Raw genomic sequence first — 23,788 nt, forward strand, 5'->3', positions numbered from 1 at the left:
CGGCTTTTAAAGGTAGAAACGCAAAATGATGGCTCCGCGGGGGTAAAATGATGGCTCCGCGGGGGTTTAAGTGCATCACCACAACCCGTAGTTCAGTTAATGGCTGAGTCACAATATTCACACTGTTTTTCCACCGCTGTTTCTAAGCAGGGAGATGAACTGTTTTACAACGGACCTGTTCCTCAAAAGCTGGCAACAATAGAGACTATTGCTCACTCCGGGGCTTCCCCAGAGGCTGGGTTACTGCCCTCAGCTTACTCTGGACCCCTGGAGGCCAAGATGCCAGCTGTGAACTGCACCGGGCTGTCACTGCCTGAGCAGGGTCAGTGCTCTGCGCAGCTGCAGCCCTCTGTATGTGTGCCAGAGGCCCACGTGCCTACTGGTTTTGTTTCGTGTGTGCCAGAGGCCCACGTGCCTACTGGTTTTGTTTCGTGTGTGCCAGAGGCCCACGTGCCTACTGGTTTTTTTTCATGCGTGCCAGAGGCCCACGTGCCTACTGGTTCTTTTACATGCGTGCCGGAGGCCCGCGTGCCTCCTAGTTTTGTTTCATGTGTGCCAAAGGCCCACGTGCCTCCTAGTTTTGTTTCATGTGTGCCAGAGGCCCACGTGCCTCCTAGTTTTGTTTCATGTGTGCCAGAGGCCCACGTGCCTCCTAGTTTTGTTTTGTGTGTGCCGGGGGCCCCGGTGCCCGCTGGTTCTGCGGCTGTTTTTGCTGGGGGGCCCGAGGAGCCCGTCCAGCCTCCTGTTTCGCCTGCTGGGGGGCCCGAGGAGCCCGTCCAGCCTCCTGCTTCGCTAGCTGGGGGGCCCGAGGAGCCCGTCCGGCCTCATGCCACACCGGCTGCCACGTCGGCTGGGGGGCCCGAGGAGCCCGTCCGGCCTCCTGTGGCTGCTTCTCCACCTGTGGCTGCTTCTCCACCTGTGGCTGCTTCTCCACCTGTGTTTTGCCAGGTTTTTCAGGTTTGCCACTCCTTTGTGTAGTTTCTCCCAGTTTAGTTCGTCCTTAGTTCTGTTTGCCATCTCCACTTTATGTTCAGTATTGTCAATAAATCACCCTTCACGTCTGAAATAGTGCTGCGTTTGAGTCCTCCTTCCACTCTTCACATGGCTGCTGCCCCGAGCTGTGACAAAAAGGCAGAAATAAAATGAGTTCTGTCTTTTTGTTTAATAAGAAAAGTCTCCAAATCTTCATATATAGCTGTTTCTGCAGATTGTGAAATTTCAGAATCAACAAAATGACAAACATGGAGGAAGCCCAAAAAATTTTTCTCTAGGAATATTAAAATTTGAATCCAGTTGCTGAAAGTTCATCAGTGCGTTGTTTAAATACAAATCGCCCTTAGCCTGTTGTTATGCCACATATCAAACAGACTGCGAGACATTCCTAGAACAAAGTCTTTGTTTCTCAATAAAGGAGTCAAAAAAATCTTCTCTGCCCAACCTTTTGTGCATTTCCCTCCAAAACCTTATTGTATTATAAATAACTGGGTTATTGTTAATCTCTGTTTGTAATTTCTTTTTGTCACAGACAACTAGGCCCCAAAGTGAAGAAGGTGAAGCAGACCAAGACTAAAAAAAAAAAGACTGAACTTTATACCCTTTGTGTTCTGAACATGCACGAAAGGTCTGACAGATGGCAAGGTCATTGTATTTTAGCATAAAAATCATACTCTTTAAAAACATTTTCCTTTTAGTTAACATGAGAGAATGAGTAACTATTGATGTACTTTATGCAGTAACTTTATGAATTTAAAGAAAACAATCTTAATGGGGTTTTTTTTTACCTCACAAATGAAATGCATTTGGAAATCAACAACTCAAATTTTACTGTACAAGAATCTCACTTAAGATTATCACAATGACATGCCTAATGCCAAATTGCCTTATTATAATGGATTGGTTTTATATAGCACTTTTCAGGGCACCCAAAGCGCTTTACAATTCGACTAATTTCCACTATTCATTCACTCTCACATTCACACACTTATTATTATTCTTTCAGTTTAGGTTCAGTTTCTTACATATACAATACTGAACCAAAATGGTGATATGTGCTGATTTTGTGAACTGTTCCAAATTCACTGTTCCAGTCTGATTTGCCAACATATGCACAGTAGTAAGAACAAAATTGGCTAGTGTGCATGTGTCATAAATGTGAGGGATTTGGAGTATTGTTTTAATTCAGCTGTATTTTAAACGGCCTGTTTAAGTTCATATAAACATCTCAATCAGATTTAAGTCCAGAGATTGTCTTTTTTGGTTTTAAATGAAAGCTACGGTATAAGTAAGAATACTAAAAATTACTTCCATGCAAAGGTATTCTCTTGGCCATTACTCTGATTCATTACATCGGTATAACCGGGTGTTATTGCTGGTTTCATACCATTATGTTCTTCTTAAATACTAATTATGTATTTAGCTCCAATAAAACTGCACAGTCCTTGTGTCTGTGTTTAACAAAGGCTTACCAGCAGATAGCGAACATTTGCTTTTGTCTTTAACGTCATCTAATGTAAATTAAACTTCATGAATGAGACAAAACCACAGATTGGCTTAAGCTTTTATTTTACACAAACATACACACATTTTGAAATGCTGACTAAAGTTTTATACATTCGTTTCTTACAGCAGTAAAAACATTAACTTCCATCTAATTATGATTAAAATAGCTGTCAGAGATGATCTCCCTTTAGATGTTGAATTTCTATAAAAACAAACAGAAACACATTCTGTTTATGATGCCAAAACCTTCTTGGATACACAAAACTTCAAAAGGGCTTTTTGTAGGTCTTTGGACTGCACACCATAAATAATGGGGTTCAGACTGCCTGGAACCATATAACACAGAAGAGCAGAGATTTTTCTGTACTCTGAGTACTGAGGGAAGCGATGCAGAGTAATAAGTGCCATTCCACTAAGTGTCAAAATCAGATAAACAACCAGATGAGTGCTGCAGGTCTTCAACGCTTTACTGTTCAAAGACTTGTTCTTACTGGTCAGACAAACCACTGCAATGCTTGTATAGGAAAGAACTATTGCCCCTATAGAGCCCACATAAAGAGCCACAGTGAAAGTGATACCATAGATGTTGTTAATGACCACACTTTCACAGGAAAGTTTAAACAATGAGGCATTGTCACAGTAGGGGTGTGTGATCAAAGTCCTGCATCGACTCAGTCGTGTGGTCAGACCTAGAAGAATCCCGACCAAAACAAAGGCCACTCCCCAGGCACAAACTGTCAGCTTGATCATCATTTTGTTGGTCATTATGGAAACATAGTGAAAAGGATTACAAATGGCCACATATCTGTCATAGGCCATAATCATGAGAACAGTGTGACTTGTGGTTCCAACCAAGTGCGCAATGTAGGCCTGAACAACACATTGATAATAACTAATGAGGCGCTCAGATGGAGGTCTCATAAGGTCTATAAGCAAACGGGGCACCACGTTAGAGTTTACAAGAATATCATTCAATGGCAAGTTGCAAAAAAGGAGATACATGGGCTGGTGAAGATTCTTGTTCATGACAATCAAAATAGTAATGCCCACATTTATAATCATTATAAACAGGTAGGAGAAAAACAAGAAAAGAAAGGCGGGGTAGAGAGAATCCTTTGAAGTGTTTAAGCCCTCTAACTGGAGGATGTAGCTGTTGTAGGTGTAGTTCTCCATCATCCTGAAAGAACGTTATTTTACACTTACAGATCTTATGAGATTGTAAGTCCATATGATCTTATCAGAAACAATAAAAGTTACAGGAGGAACTTTATAGTAGTGAAAACAATGAGGCTGAGTTATAGAAAAGCTGATGTAAAGCTGTTGGTAGACTAATACATCAACGCACAGCTTGTTTGCCACTGTTCTCCGCTGTCTTATAGGCACAGACTCCCAGAGGGTGTCCACATTGCCTCAGATTTTGAATGATGTAATTGCAATGATAATAAGATCAAAGGTGCTTTGTTCATGAAAACTCAAGGCAATTCCTTTGTTATCAGGGCCCTTACCAAATAATCCTCCAAGAGAAAGCACACAACACCCACAAATGACCAAATTAGTAGGAACAAGCATTTTACCATTTCAATTCATTCAGGTATCTTTTATTTTGACAAGGAATTTCTTTCCATCTTTTCCTTATAATACACGCAGATAGTAGGGCTGCAACGATACACAAAATTCACGGTTCGGTTCGATTCTTTGGTGTCACGGTTCGATATTTTTTCGATACAAAAAAAATGTTCATGCCTTTTTAATTTGTCATTTATTAAAATTATAAATATATATTTTAACTCAAAAGTACAGTTTTTAAATTTAATGTTGCTGAAACAACAAAGTAACAAAATAATAAATCTATCTGATGGAGGAATCACTCATCTTTGGAAAAGAGAGTTTATTACAGAGAAATGGCTCTTTCCCAAATAAAAGCTATACTATACGCTTCTTCTGGGCTATATTCTCAGCAGCATATTAAACATATCAGGTCCCCATAAGGAGAATCATGTGCTAACGGCTGTCTAAATGACTCGGGTAAAGTTTGTAGCATGCTTGCTTGTTGTTTTTGTCTGCTTCCACTTGTCTTTGCACTAGGATGCTGTCGGAGTAAATGTGCAGTCATATTCGTTGTGTTCCCACTAGTGCTGTCAGCGTTAATCTCGTTGAAATGACGTTAACGCCACAACACAGCAAATCTCCGTTAACGAGCTACCACGGATCGCCCCGTGCATGGGGCTGGACGGCCAACACGTTAACGAGCTAACTGCGCTAACACACTAGTTCCCACCCATGTAATTGAGCATTGCGTGGCACATCCGACATACTGTTTTACTTTTGTCCATGACGCGCTTACCTTCAGGGTCATACGTCACATGAAAACCAAAATAGTTCCAAACGCCAGAATGAGGTTGGGGGAGGTTCAATTTGCCATGTTGCAACGAGAGCTTAACTTCTGTCTCGCTAGCTTGCCCTGCGCTCAGTGAATCTGCGTTCGACTACTCCGCCTAGGCTGCACTGTCGAGCGCAGATCCACTGAGCGCTCAACACAGTGCACACTTTTGTCAAATCACATGCCAAAAATTTGGGGGTTATACTTGACAGCAATTTCACCTTTGAAAAACAAATTAGCTCAGTTGTACAGCGGTCTTTCTTCAAACTGAGGCTTTTATCTAAGGTGAGATCATTTTTATCTTTTAAAAACTTTGAACGAGCGATTCATGCTTTTATTATATCCCAGCTGGACTATTGTAACTCCTTATATGCTGGAGACAGCCAGACCTGCCTGGCAAGGCTGCAGTTGGTCCAGAATTCTGCAGCTCGTCTTCTGACACGTACTAAAAGATGTGAACACATTTCCCCGGTACTTGCCTCCCTTTATTGGCTCCCTGTCCGCTTAAGAATTAATTTTAAAATTTTATTGTTGACTTACAAAGCCCTGAATGGACAGGCTCCCGGGTATTTGTCTGACCTCTTGCAGACTTATACCCCCCTTAGATCTCTTAGATCAAGTGATCTTTTGCTTTTAGCTGTACCAAGGTCGAGGCTGGTTCATAGAGGTGATTGAGCATTTGCAGTCGTAGCGCCTAAGCTGTGGAATAATTTACCCCTACACATCAGACAGGCTCATACTGTCAATCTTTTTAAATCTTATCTTAAAATGCATTTTTATTTACTGGCTTTTAATACAGCATGAGAGTTATTTGTTAATTCATATTTGGTGTTTGCCTTTAATACTCTAAGTTGTTTTTATTATGTATGTTGTATTCTTGTACAGCACTTTGGTCAACGCTCCTGTTGTAATTAAATGTGCTATATAAATAATTAAACTATTAAACTATTAAACACAGACAGCATCATCAGAAGGAAAGTTGATAAAATAAATTAAACATTTTGTATTGTTCAATACATATGCGTACTGAACCGAAAGCACTGTATCGAATGGTTCAATATCGATACGAGTATTGTTGCACCCCTAGCAGATAGAGTGCAAAAAGCAGTGCTTCAGAAGCAGTTTCAGCAGTGTTGCATTACTCCCTTTTATTTTAGCAATCTGGTACTGACAGAAATGTAATGACTTTAATTCATATTAATAGAATTGGAGAAGTAAATTTGTAATAGTGACAACGGATCGAGTTGGCAAAGATCTAATTTATTAAGCCAGGTTTGTCACGGTGGTGGACGGACTCAGGCACAGACTGAGGTAGCATGGTTCAACAACACTTTATTAATCACTCCAGTGCGCTATGTACACGTGAAGGGGGGGTGGAGAGAAACACCAGGGTCCCGGGGATCAATAGGCCGGGGAAACACACTTCTTCACACTTGCTCCGCTCCTTGTCTAAACACTCCTCACACGAGCAACCCACTCACACTCACGGGGTCAAAACGGGCGGGTCCAAATAAACCTATAAACATAGACGAGGGTAAGTCGGCGGCAAGCACGGGAACAACTGATTCACAATGAAGCCAGGCAATAGTGATGAGGGTTACTCAATATTCGAGCAACGAATAGCTCAGAGCCCCAGCCTTAAGAAGAGCCAGGGATCAACTGCAATTCATTCGAGATCAGCTGCAGGTGCGTGGGCCAAGGGCAGGAGCCCAATCAGAGCTCCACCCAGGCAGACAGGTAGGAGAGAGAGAGGGAGAGAGAGAAAAACAACAAAAACTTGTGGCCACACTGGGCTGGCCGGGGAGGCACAGGGACCATGACAGTACCCTTCCCCCCCCCCCCCCTCCCCCTCAACGGGAGCCTCCCGGTGACCCACCAGGCTTACCCGGGTGCAGGCAGTGGAAGTCCCGGAGCAGACCTCTATCCACGCTAGCCGACCGGGGCACCCAGGAACGTTCCTCTAGCCCGTAGCCCTCCCAGTCAACCAGGTACTGAAATCCCCGGCGCCGGGAGTCCATGACGCACGAGACGGTGTAAACCAGCTGGCCATCCACGAGCCGGGGGGGCGGCGGGGCCTCGAACGAGGGCACACCGGGGTGGAGACCACTGGCTTGACCTGAGAGACATGGAATACATCATGAACATGCATATTGCGTGGCAGTGCCAATCGGACGGATGCAGGGTTGATTATAGCACTGATTTCAAATGGGCCGATGAAGTTGGGGGAGAGTTTTTTCGATTCGGCACGTAAGGGCACGAATCAAGTGGAGAGCCATACCTTCTGCCCCACCACATATTCAGGGGCGGCTGTCCTCCGGTGGCAATCCGCGAGCGCTTTATTGCGTTCCTTCATCCGGAGTAAAGCCGCCTGAGTGGCCCGCCAGGCCCTGCGACACATGCGGAGGTGATGTCGGACAGATGGAACAGTATGCTCACCTTCAACCATGGGAAACAGAGGTGGTTGGTATCCCAGAGACGCATTGAAGGGTGACACGCCGGTAGCAGAGGATGTGTGACTGTTGTGAGCATACTCCATCCATGGCGGAAGGATGGAAGCCAGAGGAGAGGCTGACCTTGGCTCCTATGGCAGAGCAGAACTCCTTCCACACCCGTGACGTGAACTGAGGGCCCCGTCCGAGACAATGTCCTCAGGGATGCCATGGAGCCGAAAAACATGTGTGGTGAGGAGTCGAGCAGTCTCCAAGGCTGTAGGGAGCTTAGGAAGCGCAATGAAATGGGCAGCTTTGGAGAAACGGTCAACAATGGTCAATATTGTAGTGTTACCTGCAGATGGTGGCAGACCAGTGACGAAATCCAGAGAGATGTGGGACCAGGGTCGGCTGGGTGTGGAGAGTGGCTGCAGACGTCCAGACGGGTGTTGATTGGAGTGCTTATTTTGAGCACAAGTGGTGCAGGCGGTTACGTACTCCCGTGAGTCTTTAATGAGGGCGGGCCACCAGAAATACCTGCGCAGGAATGCAGTGGTGCGGTTAACTCCTGGATGGCAGGAAAAATGGGCTGTGTGAGCCCACTGGAGCATTTGGGACCGGACAGCCGCCGGAACGAAGAGTTGATCAGGGGGGCCCATGCCAGGATCAGGGTCGGTTTCTTGTGCCTCCCGGACGAGCTCTTCGATCTCCCACGTAACGGCTCCAATAATACAGGAAGCAGGCAGAACAGATCCAGGGTCAGACTTCTCTCCGACTGGAGCGAATTGCCAGGAAAGAGCGTCTGGTTTAACGTTTCGGGAGCCTGGCCTGTAAGTGATGGTGAAATTAAACCGGGTGAAAAACAAAGCCCACCAGGCCTGCCATGTGTTGAGCCATTTCGCCGAGCGGATGTATTCAGTCCATACAATAAACGGCTGTGCGGCCCCCTCCAGCCAGTGTCTCCACTGCTCCAGAGCCAGCTTCACGGCCAGAAGTTCGCGGTCTCCGATGTCATAATTCTTCTCGGCTAGGGAAAGACGACGGGAGAAAAAGGCACAGGGGTGGAGCTTACCTTCGAACTGTTGAGAGAGCACGGCCCCTACTCCAGTCTCTGATGCATCCACCTCCATGATGAACTGCAGGGAGAGGTCTGGCTGGCGAAGGATTGGGGCGGTGGCGAACTGTTCCTTGAGGCAAGAGAAGACTTCCTGAGCCAGCCGGTCCTATTGGAATGGCACCTTGGGTGACGTTAACCTAGTGAGAGGTAGAGCAACTTTACTAAAATCCCTGATGAAACGTCTGTAGAAGTTAGCAAACCCCAGAAGGCGCTGAAGCTGCCGGCGATCGGGTGGTTTGGGCCAGTCCAACACTGCCTGAACGTTTGCCGGGTCAGGTTTCAAATCCCTTCTGGTGATGATGTAGCCCACAAATGCCACTGAATCCATGTGGAAGTCGCATTTCTCTCCTTTAACAAAGAGCCTATTTTCCAGTAGGCGCTGCAGGATCTGCCTTACATGGACCTCATGTTCCGCTTTAGATTTGGAGAAGACGAGAATCTCTTCTAAGTAGACAAAAGCACATCGGTCAGGCCGAACGGCATCACAAGGTACTCGAAATGGCCCAGGTGAGTATTGAAGGCCGTTTTCCACTCATCCCCTTCACGGATTCTCACCAGATGGTAGGCGTTGCGCAAGTCCAACTTACTGAAGATCGTGGCGCCCTGGTTACAATCAGGTTACAATCTCTGCACACTGTCAGTTTAAAAAACATTAATATGTCACTTCAAACTGTTCAAATAACCCTGAAAATTGTCTTTAATATAATGGCAAAACCTTCTTTAACTTAACATTTGATATATCTCTTTGGATTGCATACCATAAATGATGGGATTGAGGCTTCCAGGGATGATGTGATACAGGACAGCAACAATTTTTCTGCTCCCTGAGTACTCAGGAAAGCGATGCAGAGTGATTATGGACATACCACTGAACAAAAAAATCAGATATACAACCAGGTGAGTGCTGCAGGTCTTCAAGGCTTTATTGTTCAAGGACTTGTTCTTAGTGGTTAGACACACCACAGTAATCTTAGTATAGGTAAGAACCATGCTACCAATAGAACCTGTGAACAAAAGCACAGTGAAAGTGAGGCCATAGACATTGTTAATGCACACATCCTCACAGGACAGGTTAAACAGTGCAGCATTGTCACAATAGGGGCTTTTGATCAGAGTTCTGCATCGGCCCAGTCTCAAGGTCAGACCGAGCAGAATCCCAACCAAAACAAAGGCCACCCCCCAGGCAGAAACTGTCAGCTTCATCAACATCTTATTTGTCATTACTGCAGCATAACGCAGAGGATTACAGATCGCTACATATCTGTCAAAGGCCATTATCATAAGCACTGTGTGAGCTGTGGTACTAAACATATGTGTGGTGAAAGCTTGGACCACACATTCATAATAACTGATGAGGCGCTCAGACGGAGGCCTCAACATGTCTACAAGCAAACGAGGGATCGTGATAGAGTTTCCAAATAAATCATTAATGGACAGATTACAAAAAAGGATATACATGGGCTGGTGAAGACTCTTGTCAACAAAAACCAAAACAGCAATGCCCACATTTGCAACAATTAGAAACAAGTAGGAGAAAAAAGAAAAAGAAACACAGCATATGTGGCTTCCTGTGGGACATTTAAACCCTCCAGCTGTATTGTGAAGATGTTGTTTTTATTTTGCATGGACCTGAAAGAACAAGACAATTTCAAAGGCATTTCAAAAGCAATCCAGTCACCATCTAAAATCACATTTTGGGTTGTCTAGACCAAAATACTAATTTTAGCTCCACAAGGGACTGATATCCACTTACGAGAACATTACACTGCCTCTGTTTTATCAAAATTTAAAACGAATTTCTTCATATGTGGCTCTCATTTTTCTTAGAAACTAAAATCGGGTAAAAAAACAAAACAGTAATTCTTTGTTTTTACATTCATTGGGTTCCAATCAGCCCAAATATCAAAGAGAAATTAAAAATGCATGCCGTGGAAGAGTTCAGGTCTTAGGAAGTTAACCCAGTTAAGAATAAGAAAACATTTCTGAGCTAACAACAATATTTTATCACATAATTTACGCTGTGAGTAAGTTAATGTTAATTCTTTTGAAGGTAAACCAAGAATAAAATATCCAGGGTCCTTTTGGATCCAATTCTTAAAGATATTACTCAGATCTTGAGATATAGAACTCCAAAATCTTTTAATTAGTTTGCATTGCCAAAAGTAATGGGAAAAGGTACAAGTTTCTTTTTGACATTTAATGGCGCCGGTGAGGTCGGCTGCCGTCACGACTGCTCCGACCACTTTTTCTTTGTCTTTGCTTTTTAAGTTAGTTTTCAGCGTTTCTAAATCGGCAAAATCATCACCATTGGGTACATTAGGTATGACAGTGACACTCTTGTTTCTATTGGTATACAATGTACTCACAATTCGAAGTTTTTAACTCCGGATCCGAGCTGGCCGAGTGAGATCTCGAGGGAGAACAAAGGGAAGCGGCGGCGGCCTAGAGGGAAGCGAGCCGGCGTCAGGAACAGGCTGAGAGCTCGTGCACACCGCACACCTCTGCCTAGCATCCTGCTCGCCAACGTCCAGTCACTGGAGAACAAGCTTGACGACCTCAGGGCCAGGATAAAGTTCCAGAGAGACATTCGGGACTGCAATCTCCTCTGCTTCACCGAGACATGGCTGAACCCAGCGGTGCCGGACCACGCCATCCAGCCGGCCGAGTTCTTCTCGGTTCACCGCATGGACAGGACACGGGACTCGGGGAAGTCAAGGGGAGGCGGCGTGTGTTTAATGGTGAACAACAACTGGTGCAACAGTGCGAACGTTGTTCCTCTCACACGCTCCTGCACACCAAATCTGGAACTACTGTCCATCATGTGTCGTCCTTTTTATCTACCTCGGGAATTTACATCGGTCATTGTAAGTGCCGTTTATATTCCACCACAAGCGGACACGGTCACCGCCTTATGCGAGCTGCATGAGGCACTCACACAGCACCAGACACAACACCGGGACGCTGCGCTTATTGTGACGGGGGACTTTAATAGCGCCAACCTCAAACGCGCAGCGCCGAACTTTTATCAACACATCACCTGCCCCACCAGGGGTGAAAGGACACTGGACCACTGCTACACTACGGTCAAGGACGGCTACAAGGCACAATCCCGCCCCCCGTTTGGCAAATCTGATCACGCCGCCATCTTCCTCATGCCAAAATACAAACAAAGGCTGAAACAGGAAGTTCCGGTTCAGAGGAAGGTCGCGCGCTGGACGGATCAATCGGTGGCCGCGTTACAGGACGCACTCGATGACGCAGACTGGGGCATGTTCAGAAACAGCTCCGACGATGACGTCAACGTGTTTACGGAAGCGGTTGTGGGATTCATCGGGAAACTAGCGGATGATACCGTGGAGACAAAGACTATCACAACGTTTCCCAACCAGAAGCCGTGGGTGGATAAAACCATCCGCGACGCTCTGAGATCCCGCACCGCTGCCTACAACACGGGACTCATGACGGGGGACATGGACCCGTACAAAGCCGCGTCATATAACGTGCGGAGGGCGGTGAAAGAGGCGAAGCAGCGCTACGGGAGGAAACTAGAGTCACAACTCCAACAGAGTGACTCTAGGAGCCTGTGGCGGGGACTAAGGACAATAACGGACTATAAAGCACCAACAACCGGTATGACGAACGCGGCCGTGACTCTGGCAGACGAGCTGAACACTTTCTATGCTCGCTTCGAGGCTGCAGCTAAGGTCTCCAACAATGCTAGTGTTAGCGGCGCTAACGGCTGCAGACAGGAAGATACTGCCAGCACCGGAAACGTGCTCGTCATCTCCGAGCATGAAGTAAGGAGAGCCTTCAAGAGAGTGAACACCAGGAAAGCAGCAGGACCAGACGGCATCCCAGGTCGTATCCTAAGAGACTGCGCATACCAGCTAGCTCCTGTGTTCACTGAGATATTCAACATCTCTTTATCTCAGTCGGTGATCCCCACATGCTTCAAAGAGTCCATCATTGTTCCTGTCCCGAAGAAACCCCACCCTGCTTCTCTCAATGACTATCGCCCTGTAGCCCTCACCTCAGTAGTGATGAAGTGCTTTGAACGCCTGGTCAGAGACTTCATCATTTCTTCACTACCAGACACACTGGACCCACTACAGTTCGCTTACCATCCAAATCGTTCCACAGACGATGCCATCTCTCATCTCCTCCACACATCACTCACTCACTTGGACACTAGAAGGGGGAATTATGTTAAAATGCTCTTCATAGACTACAGCTCTGCATTTAACACCATAATTCCCTCCACACTCACCACCAAGCTGGAGCATCTGGGACTCAGCTCATCTATGTGTCAGTGGATCTCCAACTTCCTAACTGGCAGACCACAGGCAGTAAGGATGGGCGGACATGTCTCAGCCTCCACCACTCTCAGCACTGGAGCCCCCCAGGGGTGTGTTCTGAGCCCCCTGCTGTACTCTTTGTACACATATGACTGTGTGGCCACTACCAGCTCCACCACCATCATCAAGTTTGCTGACGACACCGTCGTGGTGGGCCTGATCTCTGATAACAACGAGACGGCCTACCTGAAGGAGATTAGGAATCTGGAGAACTGGTGCCAGAGGAACAACCTCCTTCTAAACGTCAGTAAGACAAAGGAGCTGATAGTGGACTTCAGCACTAAGCAGGAGAGGAACTACCAGACCCCCGTCATCAACGAGTGCCCAGTGGAGAGAGTGGACAGCTTCAAATACCTCGGAGTTCACATCACGCAGGACCTGTCATGGTCCTGTCACATCAACACCGTGGTGAAAAAGGCCTGACAGCGTCTCTACCACCTCAGACGCTTGAGAGACTTCCAACTGCCCTCCAAGGTGCTCAGGAACTTTTACTCCTGCACCATAGAGAGCATCCTGGCGGGAAACATCTTAACCTGGTTCGGGAACAGCACCATGCAGGACAGACGAGCTCTACAGAGGGTTGTGCGGTCAGCTGAGCGCACCATCCGCTCCGAGCTCCCTGACCTGCACTCAATCTACAGCAGGCGGTGCTGGACCAAGGCCAGGGAGATGGTGAAGGACCTCAGCCATCCCAACAACAGACTGTTCTCTCTGTTGAGGTCAGGAAAGCGATTCCGCTCCCTGAAGACCAACACAGAGAGACTGAGGAGGAGCTTCTTCCCGCAGGCGATACGGTCTCTCAATCACACCACCACACAGTACTGACCCACACATATGGTTCTTACACACACACTGGACTTTCTGGACTTTGGTTTTGCACAACACTGGTCACTATATTCTTCATTTCCGGTTAATACTTGTACAGCTGCTGTTATTGTGTATATATTTATTTATATTTAGATTTCTTCATACATTCTTATATAGTTCTATATTGTGTATTGTGTATTTTGTTGTACAGTTATTTTATTTTCAACTTTAATTTATATATTTATCTTTATCTTATTCTTCCCAGTTAAATTTACCCTTCATTCTAATTTGTGTTGTACAGTTATTTCATTTTTAACCTTAATTTATATTTTATTCCTTCCTAGTTAAATTTACCCTTTTTAATTTTTCATATTTATTTCCTATCTTATTCATAGCCTTTTCCTTTTTTGTTCTCTTTAGGTCACGAGCAGTTGTCCAAGCATTTCACTACATATCGTACTGTGTATGACTGTGTACGTGACAAATAAAATTTGAATTTGATTTGATACAGACACATCAGGTGTAATCTTATGCAGGCATTAGGAGTTAGGCGGTGTCAAATTTTTTTATTGGGTATCTTGCAAACAGTTGCAAGTAAAAGTAGATCTAGCTATGTTTCCACTCCTCCTCCACATATTGACTATTAAGATCTCTCTCCCATTTATGAATAGCACTCAATGTGCTGCTACTATGAGTATAAAGTAAAGAATAAAAGGCAGAAATAAAATGAGTTCTGTCTTTTTGTTTAATAAGAAAAGTCTCCAAATCTTCATATATAGCTGTTTCTGCAGATTGTGAAATTTCAGAATTAACAAAATGACAAACATGGAGAAAGCCCAAAAAAATTGTCTCTAGGAATATTAAAATTTGAATCCAGTTGCTGAAAGTTCATCAGTGTGTTGTTTAAATACAAATCACCCTTAGCCTGTTGTTATGCCACATATCAAACAGACTGCGAGACATTCCTAGAACAAAGTCTTTGTTTCTCAATAAAGGAGTCAAAAAAATCTTCTCTGCCCAACCTTTTGTGCATTTCCCTCCAAAACCTTATTGTATTATAAATAACTGGGTTATTGTTAATCTCTGTTTGTAATTTCTTTTTGTCACAGACAACTAGGCCCCAAAGTGAAGAAGGTGAAGCAGACCAAGAGTAAAAAAAAAAAGACTGAACTTTATACCCTTTGTGTTCTGAACATGCACGAAAGGTCTGACAGATGGCAGGGTCATTGTATTTTAGCATAAAAATCATACTCTTTAAAAACATTTTCCTTTTAGTTAACATGAGAGAATGAGTAACTATTGATGTACTTTATGCAGTAACTTTATGAATTTAAAGAAAACAATCTTAATGGGGTTTTTTTACCTCACAAATGAAATGCATTTGGAAATCAACAACTCAAATTTTACTGTACAAGAATCTCACTTAAGATTATCACAATGACATGCCTAATGCCAAATTGCCTTATTATAATGGATTGGTTTTATATAACACTTTTCAGGGCACCCAAAGCGCTTTACAATTCGACTAATTCATTCACTCTCGCATTCACACACTTATTATTATTCTTTCAGTTTAGGTTCAGTTTCTTACATATACAATACTGAACCAAAATGGTGATATGTGCTGATTTTGTGAACTGTTCCTAATTCACTGTTCCAGTCTGATTTGCCAACATATGCACAGTAGTAAGAACAAAATTGGCTAGTGTGCATGTGTCATAAATGTGAGGGATTTGGAGTATTGTTTTAATTCAGCTGTATTTTAAACGGCCTGTTTAAGTTCATATAAACATCTCAATCAGATATAAGTCCAGAGTAGGGATGGGTATCGTTTAGGTTTTATCCGATACCGGTGCCAAATCGGTACTTTTGAAACGGTGCCGGTGCTTAAACGGTGCTCAAACCGGTGCTTAAAGAATGGAGAACACAAAATTGGTCCAAAAACCTCTCATGTTCAGCTGGTTCACCAGGCCATCAGACTGCTGAACACGTCATAGACACCTCAGCTTCACTACTGGAACTTTAACATTATGCACTCCATACTGTACAGTAATGCCACTGTTTTGCACATGTCTCAACTCTGTATATTTTATATATTTTATTTATTGTTTACTCTATTTAATTTGTAAAATATGTGTACACACACACACACACACACACGTAGGAAAATATTTACTATACACATCCAGAAATGCATATACTATTATATATTGAACATATATTTATTAGTTTCAGATGTAGCCATTCTTGTATTTTGCTTGTTTACATTATTGTATTTTGCACAACTCTGTTGCTTGTGAAGCTCGCACACAAGAATTTCACTCACATGTGCTGTACCAATGTACCTGCACATGTGATGTGACAATAAAAGTGATTTGATTTGATTTGGTTTTTGTAAAAAGATAACAATGTTAGCCTTTTCTGCAGCTATAGGGCATATATGGTATCACTCTTGGCTGGAAGCAGTGCTTAATCAATGGAAAAAACACAAACTTTGTCCAAAAACCGCTCATGTTCAGCTGTTTCCCTCTTTTTCTTTGGTCATTTTAGCCTTTTTGGCCAGGGTGAAGGGAGTAGCTGCCATCAAACAAGAAGACAGCCGCATGTAGATATGATGATGTTTGCTAGTTCACCTTACATGCATTAATTTAATAACGTGGTTAGCCTACTCAACGTAAATTACTCACGCAGAGAAGAACGGCTGCTGCTGCTGCTGCCATCATCATCCGTCATCATTTCTGCTACACTGGCAGGGCTAGGGGCCAGGACTCTCCTCTTCGTGTTTTTAGGTATGTTGCTAACTCCGGGTCCGATAACAGGCACCACACCGCAGTAGATGCGCTCGGTGTGAGATCTCGCAGCAAGCTATCAAATACAGCGCATTTCTTGGTTTTTGGAGAGAAAAAAACGCTATGCGTCGCTAGGTGTTTCATCGGATTTGAGGAGTTACCTCCTTTGACAGTATCAGCTTAAAGCACTTGTTGCAGGCTGCTGAGTTTGCATCTTTTGCTGTGAAGTACAGCCAGACTTTTGACCGCTTCGCCTTGGGCATTTTTAATCTGTAGCTCTGCATAAAAGAACGTACGTACCTGGCCCCGCCTACTATCCTCGGAAACGTAAAATGATTGTCTAGAAGTGTATCACAGCTCAGGAAAAAAAAGCACCGAAATAAAGCACCGAAATGTGCGCTGCTTTTCGGTCTGGTTACTACCGTTTATGTCAGAACCGGTGCCATCATGGCACCGGACACCGGTACCCATCCCTAGTCCAGAGATTGTCTTTTTTGGTTTTAAATGAAAGCTATGTATAAGTAAGAATACTAAAAATTACTCCCATGCAAAGGTATTCTCTTGGCCATTACTCTGATTCATTACATCGGTATAACCGGGTGTTATTGCTGGTTTCATACCATTATGTTCTTCTTAAATACTAATTATGTATTTAGCTCCAATAAAACTGCACAGTCCTTGTGTCTGTGTTTAACAAAGGCTTACCAGCAGATAGCGAACATTTGCTTTTGTCTTTAACGTCATCTAATGTAAATTAAACTTCATGAATGAGACAAAACCACAGATTGGCTTAAGCTTTTATTTTACACAAACATACACACATTTTGAAATGCTGACTAAAGTTTTATACATTAGTTTCTTACAGCAGCAAAAACATTAACTTCCATCTAATTATGATTAAAATAGCTGTCAGAGATGATCTCCCTTTAGATGTTGAATTTCTATAAAAACAAACAGAAAAACATTCTGTTTATGATGCCAAAACCTTCTTGGATACACAAAACTTCAAAAGGGCTTTTTGTAGGTCTTTGGACTGCACACCATAAATAATGGGGTTCAGACTGCCTGGAACCATATAACACAGAAGAGCAGAGATTTTTCTGTACTCTGAGTACTGAGGGAAGCGATGCAGAGTAATAAGTGCCATTCCACTAAGTGTCAAAATCAGATAAACAACCAGATGAGTGCTGCAGGTCTTCAACGCTTTACTGTTCAAAGACTTGTTCTTACTGGTCAGACAAACCACTGCAATGCTTGTATAGGAAATAACTATTGCCCCTATAGAGCCCACATAAAGAGCCACAGTGAAAGTGATACCATAGATGTTGTTAATGACCACACTTTCACAGGAAAGTTTAAACAATGAGGCATTGTCACAGTAGGGGTTTGTGATCAAAGTCCTGCATCGACTCAGTCGTGTGGTCAGACCTAGAAGAATCCCGACCAAAACAAAGGCCACTCCCCAGGCACAAACTGTCAGCTTGATCATCATTTTGTTGGTCATTATGGAAACATAGTGAAAAGGATTACAAATGGCCACATATCTGTCATAGGCCATAATCATGAGAACAGTGTGACTTGTGGTTCCAACCAAGTGCGCAATGTAGGCCTGAACAACACATTGATAATAACTAATGAGGCGCTCAGATGGAGGTCTCATAAGGTCTATAAGCAAACGGGGCACCACGATAGAGTTTACAAGAATATCAGTCAATGGCAAGTTGCAAAAAAGGAGATACATGGGCTGGTGAAGATTCTTGTTCATGACAATCAAAATAGTAATGCCCACATTTATAATCATTATAAACAGGTAGGAGAAAAACAAGAAAAGAAAGGCGGGGTAGAGAGAATCCTTTGAAGTGTTTAAGCCCTCTAACTGGAGGATGTAGCTGTTGTAGGTGTAGTTCTCCATCATCCTGAAAGAACGTTATTTTACACTTACAGATCTTATGAGATAGTAAGTCCATATGATCTTATCAGAAACAATAAAAGTTACAGGAGGAACTTTATAGTAGTGAAAACAATGAGGCTGAGTTATAGAAAAGCTGATGTAAAGCTGTTGGTAGACTAATACATCAACGCACAGCTTGTTTGTCACTGTTCTCCGCTGTCTTATAGGCACAGACTCCCAGAGGGTGTCCACATTGCCTCAGATTTTGAATGATGTAATTGCAATGATAATAAGATCAAAGGTGCTTTGTTCATGAAAACTCAAGGCAAATCCTTTGTTATCAGGGCCCTTACCAAATAATCCTCCAAGAGAAGGCACACAACACCCACAAATGACCAAAATAGCTATGATAAGAAAACCCTAATGGACATAATGCAACCTTTCCATTGCCCAGAGAAAGAGGTCATCCCCTCCTCCAGCGGATTGTCAACTCCCAAGAGCTCATACATGAGTTGAGACAAGGTCTTCAGGCCTTCCAGTGCTCTGGTCACAGTTTCATCAGGGGGAGTATTGTTGAGAAGAGAAGTGGGTCCTAATTGCTCTGCTAATCCTTCTACTGCATCACAAGTTAAGTTTGCGTACCTAAGCACATTGTAGTGGATGTAATTAATAAGGTCAACAATCTAATTTGGAGTAATTGGGATAATTGAAATAATCCCCACAACTACTGGCAACGTTTTAAACCCAGCCACAATTTGGTCAGCCAATTTATATTCGTTTGGAACCCCTCTAGGCAGCCCAATAGCCTCTATACACGTTGGTGAACCCACAGAAAGGTCAAATGAGCCTATCAAGCGCTTCCTCAAAACATGGCATCCACGCTTCGCTGTTAATTGGGCAATGCCGGGTTCACCCAGTCGCACCCCCTTTTCACCCACTAAAACTAAAGGCGCCCCGACACGTACCATGACACACAGGCCAGAAGTCCAGCTAGGGATTCTGACGAATAGCCTGTACTCACCGATTTGATTTACCTTTCCTCTGGACAGATACATCACAGCGGATCACCAGTCAGAGTCGACATCTCCAGCGTCGTGCTTGTGGCTTCCCTGATCGCTTACTGTAAAATTAAAACAAGTATAGTTAGCTTTTCTCGGGGTGAAATGTCCTGGACCTGTTTTGTCGTAAATTTGTGGGGACAGCCTGGCCAAAGTGGAGTAGTTTCCTGTAGAAACAGCACTTCCAGTTAATTTAAACATACAACCAAGTCCCCCATGTATCAATGGGATACAGAGGACCAGGTTCAGTGAATACATGTGGGCGGGCGGCTGCGCACACCACACAGTCTAACACCTTTTGCTCTTTTGTATTTTAAATTAGCCAATCTAGCCACAGATTGCTATCTTTATACTCACTAGGTGTCGGTTCTCCTAGTTGTTACGCTTCTTTTCTTTCTATGGGCCCTCTCTCCCCCTTTAACGGATGGACCACATGTGGGATGACCGCTGTATTCGGGCAATTGACATAGCTTTCGTAATAGTTTGTGATTTTATGCTAATACTCTCCCATTACTTTCCAGCTTCACCCAAATCTTGTTGTTTCCTGCTGCCACCTTTGTGCTCAAACAAGAACCTCTTTCTGAGGGGCTTGTGAGCTATGTGAGAATGCTCTTTCTGGACTTTAGCTCAGCATTCAATCATATCATCCCGGAGATCCTGGTCCAGAAACTGTCTCACCTGGGACTCTCCACCCCCATCTGCCTCTGGATCAAGGACTTCCTGACAAATAGACCACAGTCGGTCAGACTCGGCCCCCACCTGTCCAGCACCATCACACTCAGCACCGGGTCTCCACAAGGATGTGTTTTGAGTCCCCTCCTGTTTACGCTCTACACATCCGACTGCTCCCCTACCCATCTCTCAAACACCATCATAAAGTTCGCGGATGACACCACAGTGGTTGGACTCATCTCAAGGGGGGATGAGTCGGACTACAGAGATGAGGTCAACAGACTGACTGAGTGGTGTTCAGTTAACAACCTCCAACTGAACACCACAAAAACTAAAGAACTTATCTTGGACTTCAGGAAGGGCAGAGCAGACCCGGCCCCACTTTACATTCACGGGAACTGTGTGGAGAGGGTACACTCCATGAGGTTTCTGGGTGTGCAGATATCTGATGACCTCTCCTGGACTGCAAATACTACGGCGGTGGTTAAAAAGGCCCAGCAGCGTCTCCACTTTCTGAGAGTGCTCAGGAGGAACAACCTGGAGGAGAGGCTGCTGGTGACATTTTACAGAGCCACCATAGAGAGCATCCTAACGTACGGCATAACATCATGGTATGCAGGGTGCTCAGCTGCGGACAGGAAAGTACTGCAGAGGGTCATCAACACAGCCCAGAAGATCACTGGCTGCTCTCTGCCCAGCCTGGAGGTCACTGCAAACTCTCGGTACCTCAGCAGAGCTGGCAATATCATCAAGGACCACTCTCACCCCAGCAACCAACTGTTTGAACTATTACCGTCAGGCCGACAGTACAGGTCACATAAAACCAGGACAAACAGATTCAGGGATAGCTTCTTTCCCAGAGCTATCACCGTAGTAAATAAGCACAAAAACAATTGAACCTATTGTCAAAGGAGCTTGCAAAGAAAAGCGTCTGGACTTCTTTAAGTTGCTTGAAGACGTTTCACCTCTCATCCGAGAAGCTTCTTCAGTTCTAAGGTCAAATGGTGGAGAGTCCCAGATATAACCTAGTGGGAGTAACCCCCCACAGAGGGACAAAAGGACCCCTTGATGATCCTCTAATCGCCTGAGCCAAGGTGTGAAACTGGGTGTGGGTCCCAATCAGCCAGAGTTTCGGGTGAGTTCATTGTGAAACCTGGCCCCACCTTATCATGCGAATTCCTGAGGTCAGATGGCCCAGGATGTGAGTGGGCGTTAAGGCGTCTGGGAAGGATCTCAACACTGGATTATAGATGGCAGAGAGTTGGTGTCGTAAACCACCGCCTCAGTTCAAAGATGGTCGCTCACAGTGGACATAGATGCTTCTTTCACTCCTCTTTCAAACCATCTGTCCTCTCTGTCCAAAATGTGACCATTGGCATCCTCGAAAGTGTGTCCTTTATCCTTAAGATGCAGATGGACTGCTGAGTCTTGTCCTGTGGAGGTGGCTCTTCTGTGTTGTGCCATGAGCTTGTGAAGTGGCTGTTTGGTCTCTCCAATGTAGAGGTCTGAGCATTCCTCGCTGTACTGTACAGCACACACCACATTGTTTAGTCTGTGTTTTGGCGTTTTGTCTTTCGGGTGAACCAGTTTTTGTCTGAGCGTGTTGCTGGGTCTGAAATGCACCGGGATGTCATGCTTGGAGAAAACTCTCCTGAGTTTTTCTGATACACCGGCTACATAGGGGATGACAATGTTGTTGCGTCTGTCCTTCTTATCCTCCCTCGCTGGTGTCTGGTCTTCTTTTCTGTGCCTCTTTGCTGACTTTAAGAACGCCCATTTAGGATAGCCGCACGTTTTGAGTGCTTCCTTTACATGTGTGTGTTCCTTCTTTTTTCCTTCAGGCTTAGAGGGAACATGTTCTGCCCGGTTGTGTAGGGTCCTGATTACTCCAAGTTTGTGTTCCAAAGGGTGATGGGAGTCAAAGGGTCAAAGTCCAGACGCTTTTCTTTGCAAACTCCTTTGACTACGATGACCTGGATGACTGAGAACCTTCACAGACAATTGAACCTATTCCATACCGTCACTGTCATTATATTATGCTGCTATTCATACTGTCATTATATTATGCTGCTATCCTGTATATATTGTACATACTATTGTTTGAGTACTTACGATTGTTTTTTTGTACTTTTTATATTTTACATTTATATTTATTATTGAAACTTGCACCAAGGGAGTGGCACTCCAATTTCGTTGTACTCTGTACAATGACAATAAAAGGCTATTCTATTCTATTCTTGTGACCTTCTTTACAGTTAAACAGCTAATCTTCCAGGACGGGTGATTCTCTCCGCTCTTTTCCTCTTCTTGCTTCAAACTCAGGGGTGGAATACCCTGAGGTCCGGGATTTTTTCTGACTCAGCCAAGTCAGGACCTCCGGCCTCTTTGGTGCAGTGCTTCTGTATTTCCACCAACCCCCTTCGTGATTATTGCTGTGGTTCTAGAATCCTCACGAGGTGACTAGCAGGAGCCCAAATGGCATGACCCTTGACCCCAATTGCTATCTTGGCAGTCTCGGCTTCTGCTACCAAGGATCCTCGTATCTCCGTGACCTCACCTAGTGTCTGCTCCTTTCTCTGTAAGAGACAGAAAACAAAAACACCTCTTTGCCTAGCCTTAATAATCTACTGTTATTATCCATTGTTCTTCTAGTGATTCAAAGTTGGTTTAGAATATCATATTCGGAGCTCTCTGACCCAGAGACTTATTCTAATCATAATCTATGTGTTTAAGTGTGTTTGCAATTACCCCTCTGCACTCTAAGTCATTTCAGTATACAATATATCAGTCCGGACAATCACGCGGAACAAAGCTTTTGGCCTTCAAAAGACTGAGTGCCAACTCTTATGAGCACATTCACAATGTGTGTATGAAAATAATTATAACTGCTTATTTTAGTAAAATAAATCAAACATTTTCAACCCTAACCTTCCCTCGTTTCACACATTTTAACATGTGAACAATAGAGCATGTGTTTTGTTCAGCCTGTCTCCTCATGAAAATGCACTAAATGAACACAGGCATTTTATCTTCTAAACACGATTCAGTTTCTTTTGATCGTTAAACCTGTGTATTAATAGCATTGGCAGTTTCAAGACGGCGCTGTCTTTCAAACTTTTTTTTCTCCACCTTCCTTTAGTTTGTGGAGAGCAGGGAACTTATTTTGCTGCTATTGTTAATAATCATCATCATTACCATTGCATTAATAATATAATCTACAGCATTGATATTGCATTCAGATGTTTAAACAGTGTGTGTCTTTCAGAAAGACTAAGTTGCAGGCTGATTGCATGTTTGCAGAGTGTGCCTTTTGCAGAAGTGAAACCGAAAGCAGAGTCTAAGTGCAGGTTATTCTGAGGAGCTGTTTGGATGATGCTATTTGAATAACCACGTTATTCATTGTTATCTTTTATTTCATTTATATCTGTTGATTAAGCTTTTAGTAGAGGTTCTTGATTAGGACATTTATTCAATATATTACACATATTGTTTCAGTTGTGTTAAAAGTCATTGTGGTTTTGATCTGACCTATGTATGAAATGTATCTGACGTTGAAGGGGCGTCATTAAATTCAAGCCCTGATGGTATCAAATATCTGCTTATGCTTTGATCAGTCAGAGATCAGCGCTGTCTGCGAACGGAGCTGGTCCCCCCACGCGTGTATTTCATTAAAATCAATTGTTTGACCAAGCTCTTCTGGACCATGGTGTTTTGTACTCTCCTTCCTCAATTTTTGAACCTTAACAAGTTACTTTACTTTCTACCTTTTAGATATAGTATGGATAACACAC

General features: G+C 44.0%; 2 protein-coding genes and 1 pseudogene across 2 annotated transcripts; all 3 read right to left on the reverse strand.

Annotated features, from left to right (window-relative positions):
• Positions 1–2,726: 2,726 nt before the first annotated feature.
• Positions 2,727–3,675, reverse strand: LOC147320280 (olfactory receptor 8G17-like). Its single transcript, XM_086307435.1, has one exon. It carries the CDS (start codon positions 3,673–3,675, stop codon positions 2,731–2,733), a length of 945 nt encoding a protein of 314 aa, XP_086163561.1. The 3' UTR covers positions 2,727–2,730.
• Positions 3,676–9,122: 5,447 nt separating this feature from the next.
• LOC147320281 (olfactory receptor 8G17-like) lies at positions 9,123–10,083 on the reverse strand (annotated as a pseudogene).
• Positions 10,084–17,346: 7,263 nt separating this feature from the next.
• On the reverse strand, positions 17,347–18,362 carry LOC147320282 (olfactory receptor 8G17-like). Its single transcript, XM_086307436.1, has one exon. The coding sequence runs from the start codon at positions 18,289–18,291 to the stop codon at positions 17,347–17,349; it is 945 nt and encodes a 314-aa protein (XP_086163562.1). The 5' UTR covers positions 18,292–18,362.
• Positions 18,363–23,788: the final 5,426 nt, after the last annotated feature.

The sequence above is a fragment of the Aulonocara sp. 'chitande type north' Nkhata Bay genome, linkage group LG10 (genome assembly GCF_057382095.1).
Source record: "Aulonocara sp. 'chitande type north' Nkhata Bay isolate Kocher_YH1m ecotype deep benthic linkage group LG10, A_spYH_male_GT1.1, whole genome shotgun sequence".
NCBI lineage: Eukaryota > Metazoa > Chordata > Actinopteri > Cichliformes > Cichlidae > Aulonocara > Aulonocara sp. 'chitande type north' Nkhata Bay.

Excerpts from the sequence above, each read along its gene's own strand:
- LOC147320280 (XM_086307435.1), bottom strand. The coding sequence starts at position 3,675 with ATGATGGAGAACTACACCTACAACAGCTACATCCTCCAGTTAGAGGGC.
- LOC147320282 (XM_086307436.1), bottom strand. The coding sequence starts at position 18,291 with ATGATGGAGAACTACACCTACAACAGCTACATCCTCCAGTTAGAGGGC.